Source organism: Leptonychotes weddellii, chromosome 9, assembly GCF_054177405.1.
Source record: "Leptonychotes weddellii isolate Sample4059 chromosome 9, ASM5417740v2, whole genome shotgun sequence".
Taxonomy (NCBI): domain Eukaryota; kingdom Metazoa; phylum Chordata; class Mammalia; order Carnivora; family Phocidae; genus Leptonychotes; species Leptonychotes weddellii.
Genome location: NC_138377.1, coordinates 118,813,743 through 118,830,013, shown reverse-complemented (window position 1 = coordinate 118,830,013; position 16,271 = coordinate 118,813,743). Strand labels below are relative to the sequence as shown.

At 45.4% G+C, this 16,271-nt stretch overlaps 1 protein-coding gene across 1 annotated transcript in view; it reads right to left on the bottom strand.

The window, feature by feature from the left end:
- AGBL1 (AGBL carboxypeptidase 1) overlaps window positions 1-16,271 on the bottom strand; it is a 637,151-nt gene that overhangs the window by 581,347 nt on the left and 39,533 nt on the right. The window contains exons 2-6 of the mRNA XM_081831887.1: window positions 13,391-13,454; window positions 11,522-11,668; window positions 8,681-8,812; window positions 4,887-4,980; window positions 4,793-4,844 (exon numbers count right to left, since the gene is read on the bottom strand). Coding sequence (XP_081688013.1) covers window positions 4,793-4,844; window positions 4,887-4,980; window positions 8,681-8,812; window positions 11,522-11,668; window positions 13,391-13,454 — 489 coding nt within the window. The remainder of the gene's footprint in view (window positions 1-4,792; window positions 4,845-4,886; window positions 4,981-8,680; window positions 8,813-11,521; window positions 11,669-13,390; window positions 13,455-16,271) is intronic.

Genomic DNA, 16,271 nt, shown 5'->3' with positions numbered 1-16,271 from the left:
TGCTTTGGAAATGGTCAAGTGAATGAGCAGTGAAAATGGCCATTATTATTACCAAAACCCTCAAGTCCATTCTGGAAATGAAGGAGCAAGGGAGGCACAGCTCCTAGCAGAAAGCGTCTGCTTCTGGAACAAACACAAGCTTCTCTAAGGTCACAAGATGATTCAGTCACAATCAATCCTTCTTCACCTCAATAAATTTTCCTACTTAGTGAATCTGGACAGCGCAAAGACAGCTTTGGTGCAGATAAACAAACCTGTCCACAGTAGAACAAGTTAGCAAGAGCCAGCTCACCCTGGCCCAGTGTCATTTCCTCCCCCCTCCCATTGCTATAAAAAGCTCCCCCATAAATTCTAAAGCCCCAGCTGTATCAATCAACAAACCAAATCCTGGAAACCTATCTCAAAAACTAAGCAAAGTTTTAACGTGAATGCTGCCCCTTGGCGTCCCCTCAAACTCAGATCTTTCCCTTCTGCCAGACTAGGTCAGTTCCCCAGACAACTGTAAGGAAGAGAGAGAAGACTCACAAGTTTTTCCTCCCCTGTAGTGAGTGATATTGTGTTCTCTTTCAAGCAGATGGACTCTGCTTCTCACTCTCCTAGAATGAGTTGTTTCCCAGAAGGCACCTCAGTCCCTCACATGACGGCGTTCTTGGAGGCCTGCCATGTCATGTCCCAGGCATGTTTAGACATGAGAGAACCATGCATGTGGAGCCAGCTTGGGATCAAGGAAGAATGGGTTCATAAATATGAAGTGTTTACTATAATGCATACTGACTAAAAAGCCAACTAAATGTTGGCTTTTATTCATCATTAGGTTATTCACAAAAACTTTTTTTTTAATTGAAGACATCTTTTTTAAAGATTTTATTTATTTATTTATTTGACAAAGAGAGAGAGAGAGCCCAAGCAGAAGGAGCAGCAGGCAGAGGGAGACGCAGGCTTCCCGCTGAGCAGGGAGTCCCAAGGGGGGCTCGATCCCAGGACCCCGGGATCATGACCTGAGCGAAAGGCAGATGCTTAACTGACTGAGCCACCCAGGTGCCCCTGAAGAAGAAATTGTTTTTGAATTGAATTAACAGTCTCCCATTGTCCAGGCACTTGGATAGGTCCTATGGAGAATAACAGCAAGGTAAATATAATGTGAATTCTGCCTTTAAGGAGTTTAGAGTTTAGAAAGAAGAGAGGACACACAGTCCAACACAGAACAGAGTTAAATCTGGTATATGTTATGAAAATATGAACAAAATGCTAGAGAAGCACTGAGGGAGAAGATGCCTCCTGCCTGGTGAGCTGCAGCAGGCAGGGCCTGGAGCATGGGGAGAATCTCTACCGTTCAATAAGGCAACAGCACCATTACAGGCCAGGGGAAGCTCTGAGTGGAGGCCCGGGACAGGACAGCGCATGCCATATGTGGAGGGAGTAGGCTGAGAAGAGAGAGGAGAGGACGAACCCAAGGATGGAATGGAGATTGGGATGGGTGCTTCATCGCTTTCAAATCAGGGACGACCAAGCAGAGGGCTGTAGGAGCAAACAGTGCTCCGGCCAGGGTGATGGTCATGAGGGAAGAGACATAAGCCAACACAAACATATGGCAGGGGGACCATGGCAGCATGGTGGTTATTTGAGAAGGGAGGAAGGCCAGGCCAGGAACAGCCGCCTCCACTGGGAGTGAGAATGGGCACAGGGCCACAGAGGGCTAGGAGCACTGCTCTGCATGCCCCTTCTCTCTAGAAGGTGTGTGCTTAGTGCTTCGGTTATAAATCTCGCCCTGAGTACTATCTGGAGACAGGGCTTCACTGAAGGACAGCTGCACCGCTAATTTTAGGTTTATGCTGGAGAAGTCAGGCAGGGCAGGGAGGAGTCAAACTGACAGCCCCAGGCATCTGCTCCCACAAAAGCATCCAAGAACATCTCGCCCCTAGCTTGCTAGCATTTGGAGGATGACACTCAGTAGGGCTATTCACGTCCTTTGATGTGGTACTTCATCCCCTTCCTGGAAGACCCCTTCAAACCCAGATTCTGGCATCCAGGTGGAGTTGAACAGAACTCATTGGGTACATCTGAGTTACTATTTTGGGGGGATGGAGTTCATGGAAGAAGTGAGTAGTGGCAGAAACGTCCCATCTGCATGCTGTCCTCTGGCTCTGCTGTCTGATCTGAAGCAGCCAGCCAAGTATCCAGTGGTATTTGTATTAATAACGGTTAACAGTATTATGCCACATCAAAGCTCATGAGATTTTTATACATTATTTCTTAATGTCCACCACAAACCCAGGAGGTAGGACTTGACATTCACACTCCAAGGAACGTGAAAGCTTGCTGAAGAAAGGTTAAATGAGCCACCATAGAATCTACTAGAAAGAGGGCTACAATGCTGGTCTTCAGATTTCAGTGTCTTTGTCCTTACCTAGCTATTGGGGGGGGGGGGGTGCCGGGAGTAAGACAGAAAATAAGGCAGCTGTGGGAAAGAATCCAAACATGGAGGGAGCAGATAATCATTTAGCCTTTGAGAGGAAATAGCCATTCTATTGAGGAGAAAGACTCCCCTATCATTAAGCAAATTGTTCCACGAGTATGAGCCATTTAGACGGCAACAAAAATTTAAACAAACTTTAAGTGCTTACGATCATCTTACATATGGTGGTTTAGAAATAAAATGCTGGAAACAAACCGTGTAAGACACTCCAGTGGTGCTTTAAGAGCTAAAGCTCATGTATCAGACAGGGCTTAAGTCCCAGCTCTTCCACTTAAATCCCAGCAAATCACTTACTTCTTTCAGCTTCCATTTTTTCCCTTGTAAAATTGGGGACAGTAATAGCACCTGCCTTGCAGAGAAGAGGAAAGAATCAGATGGGATAAATGCCTGCTAAGAGCTCAGGACAGGGCAGGGCACAGCATGAAGGCCATGGCCATGATGGCCACATGGTAGTGGTTGGTAAAGAAACTCCTTCTCTATGGAGGACTGGTTTTAGATGGGCGTTGGGCTCAAGAAGGGGAAATCATCTTGCCCACATTTTATAGAAAAGACCAGAAATGCAGAAATCAGCCTGAGGTCCCCGAAAGGTTCCTTCTGTCATTTCAAACATTCCACCCCCCGCCATGAATCCGTGGTTTTTCCCATGGCACCCTGATCAGATCTGTGCCTGAATTCCACTCACTCTGCAGCAGAAGAACAAGAGACATAGCAACCTGACGTGAGTCTCTGAGAAGGGGACTTCTGTGCCTTGTTGCTTACTCTGCCCCAGCTCGGCCTGAACAAGGAAGACAATAAAAGCTATGAGTGGCCCAGAAGGGAGAAGTCTAGTGCCAAGGTTCTCTAGGAAGCCTTCCAAATAGCATGGCACCTCATGGCAAGAAGAGATAAGTGGGTGAGACTCCTATGTGGGTCGGCCCGGCAGACATCACACCGATATTCACATAGTGTCAGGGAGGCAACCACATACTCCTGAGCTGCCAAACGGATGAATGGAAACACTGCCAGATTAGAGGCGGTCTTGTCGAGACAGGAAAAAGATAAAAGTTCACAGACTGGTGACCAAAGGACATATTGAGACCGCAGATGTCAGCAGCAAAGGCCCACACAGCATGAGAAACACCACGCGTACCTAAATCATACATATCAAAATGGACGTAAATGGAAGTTTAAGAGGAACTAATGTACAATTACAGAAAAAATCCGGAAAGCTCATCTTTTTTGGTCCCTGAGTTGGTGATTCTGAAGTTCTGTATTACTCACTGAGGATCCCTTGATAGAATTGAATTGACTTCCCCTTGGCAGAACACTTGCTCTCCAGATGTTTCTAAAGTGAGGTACATAGGACACTGACTCCCCCCAAAATGGTGGTCTTCAAACAAGACCCATTCCCTGGCCAAATCGGGTCTAGGACACAGTGAACTATGGACCCATCCTGGCTATTCTGGATGTGTTCGGGCTTCACAAAGGCTAGGACAAGTCACTGTAAAGGACTCTGCATAACTTGGTCGAATCCCGTACTTCTCGATATATTTGATGAGGACATTTTTTTACTGAAACAAAATGTATTTCACTCTGGGAAATGCTGGTGTGGAGAGCCACAGGTGAGGATGGATGAGAATGGCATTACAGTGGTGACCCAAGAGAAAAATAGTCAGGTGGAACAAGAGCCTAAGATGGATGCTGAGATGCAGAAAAATCTCATGGCTGGGCATGGAAATGCTACTTTGCCAAACGACCACATATATCTCAGAAATTGGCTGAATTCTTTCTAATATTCTTTCAAGGTCCTTGCTGAGTCACTCTCATAAATGATAGATCTTAATGGTTCCGAATATCTCCTCGTGTCTAACCATCTCTCCCTTTTTAAGTTTGTGATTCATGCCACTCCAGCAAGCAGGGCCAGAGAGAGTGGGCTGAGTTTCATTTTCCAATCATAAAAGTACATCTCAAAACCAACATTCACCCATGATGGACTATGCTAAGGCCTGGATCTCATATCAGAAATTTAAGTGGCCGACTCTAGAGATGCCCTGAGGAGCGTCACCTCTGCCTGTCACCTTCTACCTGAAGGATCCAGGCAAAAAACATGGGCTTTTGAGTCAGAAAGATCTGGGTTCAAGCTCTGCCATTTCTTAGTATTGTGACCTTTAGATAAGGCTCTCTCCCCATGGTTTCCTCATCTGAAAATGAGGATAATAATATACCCCTTCAGGGTCATTGTGAGGATTAGAGGAAACGATGCATGGGTGGGGAGGGATGCCCATTGAAGCAGGATAGTTATTGCACCATATCTACAAGAGGGTAGCCATCACTCACCTCAACTGGAAGCACCGTGAGAATACACATGAGGCCTTCTCCATCTCTGCATCTATTATAAAGAGGGGGAAAAGCACTACAAAAGTGCCCCTACCTGATTACTCGGGTGCGCTTCTGGGTATAAGGGGTGATGACCTTGAAAAGCAGTTCCATTGCTCCATTAATTCCCAGCATGGCCCCCGTGGTGACTGAGAAAGACCAAATCACAGTAGTTATTAGACCATCTGAACCAAGAATTCTTTTCAGCATTACAGAGTAGGCCTAAAAGACAGGGGAGCTCTGTCACCTTCCTTGCCAAGGGCCACTCAAAAGCAGTGAAACTCTATGGTCTTTGCATCTTGGCTTGGAAGCAAAGATCACCTGTAAAGCATATATTCTCTTTTCATACAATCTTCTCAAAGGGGGCCCAAGCCATGAAAGTATGTTCTTCATTGTATTCTTACTCAGAATAGTCAAAGCAAATGCCAAGCAGATTTTTCTGAAAGTAGATCTTTAAGTTTCAATTCAAGTGCTTTCACTCACCATCAACTTCCCCCATGATACATACACACACGCACACGTACACTCAGGCACACACAAGGGCATACACACACACACACATACACTGCCAGTATCTTACAAGATAGTTCCTTAGACTCATTCTGCCATTTGGAGACTTCACAATGAAGAAAGGTCATGGGTGGATGGGTTAAGGTTCAATCCAACTTGGACTGACTCCTTTAAAACTTTTAGGGGCAAGCTAATAAAGAAGGCAGCCCCCTTTCTTCTGCACCCTGGTTCCAAGTTCCCCGACAGCTTTCGTAGTTGGATCTCCCATGACTGAGTCTCAGACTTAACTGTGCCCCCATCTACTAGCACATCAGGGAAGAATCAATTCTTCCTCCTCAGAGGTCAATAGCCTGGGAAATTTTTGCCTTTTTGCCCAACTGGATGGTTATTTAAAAAAAAAAAAAGAGAGAGAGAGAGAGCCATAGATCTGAATGACAGAAAATAACCAGTAAGGGTATCAGGTCAGCCCAGTGGCTTCAGATACAAATTCTGGACCCAAAAGCTCTGGACGTCACACTCATCTCCAATGATGTCCTGGCTTCTCTGCAGCATCCCCAGTTCCTTGCTCCACTCAGCTCACTTTAGGAAGAGCTCTGGTCATGTCAAAAAAATAAGGGGTGCCTCCAAGAGACAAAATGGAATCAGTCTGGAAGGGGGCAGAAGTTTCAGGGAAAGAAGGAAAGAAGGGATTTTCCATGGTGGGACTCTCTTGTCTCTTTCCTCCACCGTAATGGGGGGGGGTGCTGAAATCGAGGCCTAGGAATGCCTTGTGCTTTGGGCCAGCCTTGTTCCAGGAAATATGAGTGGGAGCAAGGGAGTCATGGAGAAACAAAGAGAGAGAAACAAGGGAGGCTTATCCTGGCTTGCTCCAAGCCTCGGGAAAGAAGGATAGATGGAAATCTGAGGGCTCTAATATAGTTCATCCCAGTACAGTCCACCAGAGAGAGACTGAGGCTGATGTCTTAGTGATTACAGAGACTGCGTGTTCCTGGAACATCCTCTATGCATATGTCCCTCCTGAGGCTGGGACAGGCAGCCTGTATCAAAATTCAGAGATTTGGCATCCTAGTCCTGCCCATCAATCTTCCACTCTCATGGCTACTAATTCAGTTCTTTATTTCTAAACTGGAAAAACATGCTGGAGCAATCTCTTGGCAAATCATTCAGCAAAATTCTAGTCTTAAGTAGCATTAGGGACAAAATAGTTTTAGGAGCACAGATTCTAACATGGAAGACTTTAGACTTGGAATTTAGATTTTGAGTGGCCCTTGGCAAGGAAGGTGACGGATGGGATTTTAGATGGGAACAATAAGAACTACCCCTACACACATACACACACACACACACACACACACACCCTGCTGAGTTCTTCCTTGCTGGCTCCCTACCCAAGGTCAGACCTCTGGCAGCTCCATCAACATCCCCATTGGCCGGTAGAGAGCTGCCAAAGGGTTCATTGGCTGTGGCAGCCCCACTATGGCTCCAGCCAACTCCTTCCGCAGATAGGAGCTGTTTAGAAAGCTTTCTGGAACATTCAACAGTGGCTAACAATTCACCAAAGAGACAGCAATCAATCCACAGACTTTGTGAACTCTGCTTGCTTCTCATCAGTGAAGTCAATGTATAGTGATAGTATAAATTCTAAAATAACCTTTAGGGAACAATTCATTGGGACAATAAATGTAGTCTTAGAATATGAGACAAATGGCCACCTCCTCATACCTGCAGGCAACTCCCAACATTTTTTAGAGCTCCTTGCTAAAAGGAATTCCTCAAGACTTCTATAACCAATATATATAATAAGAAAGGTAAGTTATTCAGCCTAATTGTTCTTTAGGAAACTAAAATGAGATACTTCGAATCTTCTGCTGCTGGCAAGCTCCAAGGAGGGTGGCTCACCCTCCGGCTGCTCATTAATGACAGTTGTCCTTTACACAAAGCCACAGCTCCTCACTTGGGTTTTCCTTAATTAAAGATGGGTTTGTACAGATCTTTTCAGCCTCTCCCAAACATTCTCTGATTTTCTGGTCAACATATATGAGTGTGGGAGGAGGTTCTGTCCATGAACATGGAGTCAAGGACCTATCTTGTTTTTTCCTGAAAATACTTTATGTTTATGGGTCCTCCATGGTTATTAATGGAATTAACCAATGAAATAGGACCCCACTAAGTATCTTAGTAGTTCTTAGGATAGTTAGGGGGAAAAGTCACCTCCTCACTCCTCTTAGGTGTGCTTTTCCCATTATTTCAAAGGACTAAGGGAAAAGAATAGAGCAGGGAAGGAAAACTAATTGATCAACTACAATGTGACAGACATACCCATGAACATCATCTCACTTATCCCATCTACCAAGTCTAGGAGCTCTTATTAACCACTATAATTTTATAAAGGAAGAAACTGAGGTAAACAGGTTAAGTACCCATGCCATAGGACTCCCAAGGAATGAAATCAAAGTCGAACCCAGGTATTCCTGGTTCTAAGCCATGTTCGTTCCTCTAGAGAGCATTACATCACTTTCATTGTGCAGGAGAGGGGCTCAGAAAAGAGAAATAAAGTCTGTGCCCATTCTATGTGAGATGGGAGGTACAGAATCTACTCTGTTCATAGCAAGTGTCCCCATATGGAGAGTAAACATGGGTTCTGGAGTTAGAAACTCAGCCCCCAAACTTGTCTATAAACTCAAGTAATTGTTTCTCTCTTCCAAGCTTCATTTTCCTCTTCTTGGCTATACAATGGTAAATGTAGATATAGGATTGTTATGATAATCTGAAATAATCCAAATCAGGAGACAGCAAATAAGTATGAACCCATGTGCTATGATGCATCTAGTTACCTGAAGGACTATGTTGAGAAGCACTGAGAGATAAAACAAGGTAAAGATGTTTTAGTAAAGGGTGCTGTGATCAACAGGCAACTTCGGGGACATAGCAGGGAGATCTGTGATGTGAGGGTCGTTCTTGACATTGCCCTATGCCTTGAATATGATAAGGCCTAAATAAAGCCCTATGCTCTCTCCTGCCATGGGTCTTTTTTCACCCTGTAGTACTAATAGAGAGACCTAGAATACTATAATGTGTGGTTCCCAAGGGAAAACAAGACTGACATCTAACTTCAGGAATGAGCTCAAGAGTTCTACCTGGATGAAGAAGAGACAAAGAAAGCACTTTTTACCTCTACAGCCTCTAGAATGTGAGGCTCCTTGTAGACTTATTTGTCTTGTTGGGACAACATCTATCCTCCACCCAGACCCTCCTTCCAACCCCAGCCCCTAAATGGTTTCTAGGTGTCCCGGCCCGGTCTGGAAGCCACCCCAGAGAGCCACAATTTGAGGCACTTACCACTAGAGGTGAACACACGCAGAGCCCAGAGACAGTGAAGGAGGTTCTGGCTGTGGGACAGGTTTTTCCTGGCCAGAATCAATGTCACATCGAGTGCTTCCAATTCTAGTGCCTTCTGTCCAAACTTTTTATCTAGAAATATAAATCAATCCATCTTAGTTGTGTTTCACATTAATTCTGAAGGCTGTACAATGCATGGGGCACAGGAAGGCAAAGATGGAACAGGCAAGAGAATGATCATAGCCAATGTGACTTTTCCAATCTACCGGAAAATGCTACTAAGTATGTCCCCATTGGAACCAGATGGCCCAGAAGAGCTAAGGCAGGGTATACATAGGGTCCATTCATTCCTCAAGTAATATTTACACGAGGCCTTGTGGACTGTAGGACTCACACACCCTGTATGTGAGCGTGTTTCTGGCTGCCCTCAAACGTGAACTACAGTTTAGTAGGGTGTAAATTTCTTCCTTTAAGATAGTTCTGGAATGTAGGATACTTAAGGTACATAACATCCAAATGCAATGTGTGGAACTTGATTGGATCCTTCTTTGAACACGTCTGTAATTGCCCCATTGGGAAACATTTGGAGAAATTGAAATGAGTATAAATTACACAGTAATTTTAAATGTTAAGTATTGTTAATTTTGTTAGATTTGTAATCGTGGTATCAGGATTATACAGGAAAATGTCTCTTTTCAAAGAAATGCATTCGAACATATTTAAGAGCAAAATTCTATCTGTAATTTTCCTGAATTGCTATCAGACTCACTGCAGGTAGACATGAGTAAAACAGAGACAATATCCTAAACCTGGTTTACCAATATCCACCTCTAGACCAAAGGACACCAACAAAAGATGGCAACCAAACTAATATGACCGGATCCCTTCACCAGAACAGAGGCGTCTATTGGGCTCCATTCCTGAGCTGCCAACCTCATTTCCGTCCTGTTTGGGTCAGCCCCCGGCAGCCTGCATGGCAGTGGTGAGGGCTACAATCTGGGGATGGCAGAAGCTGCAGTGATATAATAATGTCAGTAGTACTATCCAGGTCCAGAGCTTGGGAATCAGGGCCATGATCCATCCTGCATCTCTTTCTCTTCTATGAAACCTACATGACTCTAGTTTGTCAGGCCCCACATGCTAAGCAGGTATCATACAACCTCACTTAATCCTTACAGCAACCTTAGAATTAAGGACTGATACCTTCATTTTGTAGATGAGGGACCAGTGGCTCAGAAAGGGTAAATAACTTGCCCTAGGGTGCACAGCTAATTAGTGTCAGGGCCAGGCCTGAAACTCAGATTTGATTTCCCAGTTTATACTATTTACAACCAGGGTACAACCCTTCAAGTGTTGGCTCACATGTCACCTCTCCCTGACCACACCATCTTGGAGGAACACCAGCCTTTTTCTTTTCCCTCACAGCTACTAGCTAATTATCATACTCTGCTATTGCCTAGTGAATTATTCACTTTCTGCCCTTCCCCACTTGAAGGTAAGTTCCATGAGAGTGGGCCCCTTACCTGCCCTGGTCACCAGTGTTCCCAACGCCTAGCGTTGTGCCCAGCCCCAGGAGACATGTGGTAAATCCCTGGCTGAATATTCAATGACTGGATTGTATTGGTTTTGTCAAGAACACACTCACATGGGTGCTGGCTGATGCCTGGGTCTTGGTCGTGACTTGTGGAGCTGAATGGACTCAAAGCAGAGATTCAGACAATGCAAGGTCAGAGTGTCCCTGAGCCCCTGCTCCCCTGTGGCCGCCGCTGCCTACACTGGACAGCACAGGTCCACCTTCTGCAGCGCCTGAGCTTCCCCACTATGATTTATATAAGACCTCCCACAACTGGAGCTTGACTGTTATAACTAGTTTGCAAGGGTTGCATGCATCCTGAGTGCGCAGGCTTTTTAAACTGTGCACCAAGAAGTTCTAAGGTTTTAGGGAGGTGTTTCGGGGTCTTCTCGAGCAAAAAGAAATGGGTATGGTAGAAAGAGTTCTAGGCTCCCATCTTCCCTTCTACTAGGGAAGCTCCGCTTCCATGTGGCTTACAGTAAAAGGCTGAAAATTTGCCCCCCTCCCCAAAATTCATGTCCACCTGGAACCTCAGACGTTATCTTATTTGGAAATGGGGTCTTTGCAGATTTATTATTTAAGGTGAGGTCACACAGATTTGCATGGGCCCTAAATCCAGTGACCAATGTCCTTGTAAGAAGGAGAGGACACACAGAAGGACACAGAGTAGGACACCACATGAAGACGCAGATAGAAATGGAAGTGACGTGTCTACAAGCCAAGAAACGCCAAGGACGGCTGGAAACACAGAAGTTAGCAGAGAGGCATGGAACAGATTCTCCCAAAGAGCCTCCAGAAGGAAACAACCCTGCCGACACCCTCGTTTCAGACTTTCTGGCCTCCAGAACTGTAAGAGAATACATTTCTGTTGTTTGGAGCCACACAGTTTGTGATAATTCGTTATAGCAGCCCCAGGAAACTCATGCACTTATATAATGAGCTTCCGTGTAAGATTCTGTTCATAGAAATGTTCTGTTTATTGTTAGAGTGATTGAAATCTGCCTGGGAGCACCTCCCCTCTGTCCCTCATCTGCTCCATGCCCCTTGCAGCCTGCACCTGCTCAAGGCCCCGCCCTAGCACAGCACCTTGGATTTGCTGACGTCCAGGACAACAAAATGACCTCTCCTGTGGGGCTGGTCCTGGCACCACCACCAAAGTGTCTAGGACCTCCCTGCACATCCCCACAAGAGTTTCCCAAATTGCTCTCATGATAACAACCCCGCGAGTGCCTTTTCAGCCATCTTTAGAACCGGGGGGGTGTGGGTACCTCGTAGGCCAACTTTGGCCAGCAGTCGGAAGAGGGGCAGGAGGACATCATAGTCTGGAGAATCTGTCCTGGCTGTGTCCACCAGGGTCTGCAGAAGGGCCTCGCTGCCCCCTTTACTGATCATGTAGCGAATCCTTCGGTCGGTGCCTGAGGGAGAAAGCAGAGGAGAGCGAGGCCCCGAATAATCACCTTCATTTCCTTGGCACAGAAAGCAGACCCCACAGAGACAGAGCACAGAGCAGTTCATTTGCCCCAGAAACCAAAATTGTGTGGTTTCTGAAGGAACCTGTATAAAGCTGTGCTTTTAGGTAAAGGATTGGGGTGGGGGTGAGATGGAGAAATAATGGAATATTTAAGAACCTAGGTGTGTTCACCTGCAGCAGCTGTAATAAATGGAATCCACTTTCCCTGAGAACCTGTGGAGTCTTGCTGTACATATGTGTACTTGTACATATGTACATAAACAGGAATATAGGCTTACCTAGAATCATATCCTTAATAGAAGAGGGAATATCAGTATCCCTCTGGTATAGGCTTGAATCCTCTGTAACCGGGATTGGGATGATAGTTTGTCTGGAATAATTTAATTGATGATATAACAGTTTTATGGTGCTGGCCTCCAGTAACCAACAGGAGGAATATATGGAAATAGCTAGCGTGCTTCTTTAAGAAACAGACATCCACTCATCCGTGTCAGGAGTTTTGAAAAGGGCCTGGAGCTAGGATCAGGTATATTGGTCTTTCTACCTAACAGTTGTGAACAGGGACCTCCCCCACCTTGCCCCAGGACAAGCTCAAAAGCAGGGATTACATTTCAACTTGGAAGGGGACCCCAGTGATTGTCCACACACTGCACCTGGTTGATCTAACAAGGTGGCCCACAGGGTGGGACATTATCAGCAAAGAAGACCCTCTGGCGTTTCATCCTCTATTATGGGAGCAATAATCAGCACCTACATCAGAGGGACAACTCCAGGGTTTCATTCCAAGGGCTCCAGGCACCTCTGGACAAAGTGAAGGAGGCACCATCCCAGAAGACAAGAGGCTTCGCCTCCACAGGGTACCACACTCAGAAGCCTGCAGGGAAGTCACCCTGCCATCGGAGGGCAGCACAGCCTATGGGAAAACCTCACTAGGACGGGACCCTCCCTCCTGGAACTGAAATGGGAGGCGTCTTGGCTTTGGAATGACATTCCCTTTGGTGTTGTCTGATGTAAATATTTCTTCCTAATGCAATGTGGCTGGCATACGTAGAAACGAAAACTGAGTGAATGCTGAAATGTCCAAAAAGGTCTATTTTCCAGAACCCTCACACTGAAGTGAGGTAGCAGAGGGATGCCCCAGTTAACTAGTTGATTCCAGTGTAGTGAATTCTGTCACCTTTTCTCTGAAGACTTAATAGCTCACCACACCGCGAAGTCAAGCTCCTGCCTCATATTCCCATCTTCACTTGACATATGTTGGGAAGTTGCCAATACCTGGCTCTCTAAATGGGCCAACGGAGGGGAGTAGAGGAAGGGGAGGGGTAGAGTCACGAGGGCTAGCTCGCTCTGAGGACAGCCACAGACCCCTGGAGGACCTTGGGTTGACCACAGATGAGATACCATAGATGAGAAACCACCCAGAGCAGAACCTCCTCCTAAGTTTGGGTCACCGTAGGGTGGGTGACAAGACTAAAGAAACCTGACTAAGTCTGAGGTACAACCAGCCCACTTTACTCTGGGGTCTTATGAATCTCAGTGAAAATGATGGGCTGCTGATTCTGTCTCTGAGAGAAAACCTGAACTGGAGCACCCCCACCGCCATCCCCCAGCCCCACCAGATTCCAGGAGACACCACAGCCACCCGCCCCTACCTCCTCCTACTCACCAACAGAAAGCAGATCTCCAAGAACCTGGAGGATGGTCAGGATGGACTCCTTGTCTGAGGAGCTCTGCAATGAAAACACAGGCAGCCATCTTTACGAAGGAAAGCACGAGAGAGGCGTTGTGTCAGGGACGCCCATGGACATGGCAGGGCTGTGTTCCCTTCTGTTGAGAAAGGCCTCTGGCTGTGAGAAACAGTTGACAGGGTTTTCCTTAAATGGTGGCCATGAGGGGACCCAAGGAGACAAGGGTCCCAAGGGGCTCTGCCTCCATATTTAGCCTTCAGGACCCCTTTTGGGGGACCCATTTCATAGTAACATCAGCACGATGGGCGAAAGAATAAGCAACGGACATCACTAATATGTGGAATTTAAGAAACAAAACAAACGAACAAAGGGGAAAAAAAGAGACCAACCAAAAAACGGACTTTTGATGACAGAGAACAAACTGACGGTGACCAGAGAGGAGGTGGGTGGGAGGATGGGAGAAACAGGTGATGGGGATGAAGAGCACACTTATCATGATGAGCACTGAGTAATGTACAGAATTGTTGAATCCCTATAGTGCACACCTGAAACTAATATAACACTGTATGTTCACTATACCGGAATTGAAATTTTTAAAAAAGAAGAATGTGTTTCTTAAACAGAAAAAAAAAATTAATGAAAAAAAATGAAACATCAATACTTTATGCAGAGACAGCCAAGTGAGAAGGGGCTTTGCAGGTCAAGCCCATGCAGTTGTCAGGCCAGCAGGCTTAGATTCATTTGAAAAACAGGGCAGAGAACAGAAACAGAAATCCACGAAACTGTTCTGAGGGAAAGACGTCCCCGAGTAGTAAGGATGAATTCTTATTTTCTCAAGAGAAACCTAAGGTAGTACAAAATCTCATCACTCCCGGGCCCTGGTAATCACCATTCTACTCTCTGTTTTATAAGTTCAGCTTTTTTACATTGCACACAGAAGTGATATCCTACAGTATTTGTCTTCCTCTGTTTGACTTACTACACGTAGCATGATGCCTTCAAGGTTGCAAATGGCAGGACTTCCTTTCTCATGGCTGAATAATATTCCTGTGTGTGTGTATGTGTGTTGGACTTCACAGCTCCTTTATGGTTCAGTTTGGTAGCACTCTGAAAAACATGTATTGCACACTTTCCCTAGAACAATCTTTATTCCTGGTGCTAGGAACACAGATATACATAAAACTTTGTCCCTTCTCTAAAGATTACTATCGTTATCCATTCATCTGTTGATGGACACTTTGGTTGCTTCCATGTCTTGGCTATTGTTAAGCATGCTGCAGGGAACATGGGTGTGCAGATATCTCTCCAAGAGTCTAATTTCAATTCTTTTGTATATATACCTAGGAGTCCTATCTTATACTACTCAAGAAAATTAACTTGCAATGGATCAAAGATTCAAATATAAGTCCTAAACCCACAAAACTCCTAGAAAAAAAACCACAGGTGAAAAAAAAAATCCCTGACATGGGTTTTGGTGATGATTTCTTGGGTAAGACACCAGAACAAAACCTAAAATAAACAATTGGGACTATAATAAACTAAAGAAAGAGCTTCTGCACAGCAAAGGAAACAATCAATAAATTGAAAAGGCAACATGGGAGAAAATATTCACAAAGCAAATATCTGATAAGGGACTGATAACCAAAATATATATAAAAAATTAATACAGCTCAATAGCAGAAAAACATATAATCCAATATTAAAATGGACAAAAGGCCTGAATAGACATTTTTCCAAAGAAGACATTCAGATGGCCGATACGTACATGAAAAGATGCTCACCATCACTCATCATCAGGAAAATACAAATCAAAACACAATGAGAGATCACCTCAGACCTACAACAATGGCTTTCATCAAAAAGACCAAAGATAACAAATGTTGGCAAGAGTGTGGAGAAAAAGGAACCCTATATGCTATTTTTTTAGGTAGGTTATTTAAGGCAAAGCTTTAATCTTCACATTAGTAAGTCTCATGTTCCCCATCTGCTTCAAAGACCTCAATAACTCCCCCCTTCGTGTAGGATAAAGTCAGAGCTCCTTAATAGGGTTTCCAAAGCTCCTCATGGTCCTGCCCCACTTACCTCTCCAGCTTTATCATTCACTACCACACCCCTGCCCAAAGTACATGCTTCAAAAACGTTGAACTACTTGTTTCCTGCTCAACCACATAGGTTCTTGCCTCTGAACCCGTGATCACACTGTTCCCTCTTCCTGAAGCTTGGTCAATGACAGCTCATCCTTCAAGTATACCAAAGGTTCCCATAGGATCCCAACCCCCACCCCCTGCAAGCTGGGTCTGGGGTCTCTCTGTTCTCCACATCACTCTGGGCTACCTCTGACAGTGCACGGACCACATGGTACTGGCCTGCTTCCCACCCTACCCCACTCTATATTAATCTTTAGAGAAGGGACCAAGGTTTGTGCATATCTGTATTCCCAGCACCTGGAACAGGGGCTGTTCCAGGGAAAGCATGCAATGTTTTTCAGAATGCAACCAAACAGAACCATAAAGAAGCCATGAAGTCCAATACCACACCCCAAGGCAGAGTGGTGCTTATACTTTCTCTAATCCTGGGCTTAACACCTTCCAGGAACTCACACTTCAACTCCCCAGCCAGGACCAGGACTAGGATGAGGCAAGTGAGGCACTAGCTTGGATGCAAAATTTTAGTTTTAAAAGGAAGTAATCAAGATAAATGATATTTTGGGCGCCTGGGTGGCTCAGTTGGTTAAGCGACTGCCTTCGGCTCAGGTCATGATCCTGGAGTCCCGGGATGGAGTCCCACATCAGGTTCCCTTCTCAGCAGGGAGTCTGCTTCTCCCTCTGAGCCTCCTCCCTCTCCTGCTCTCTGTCTCTC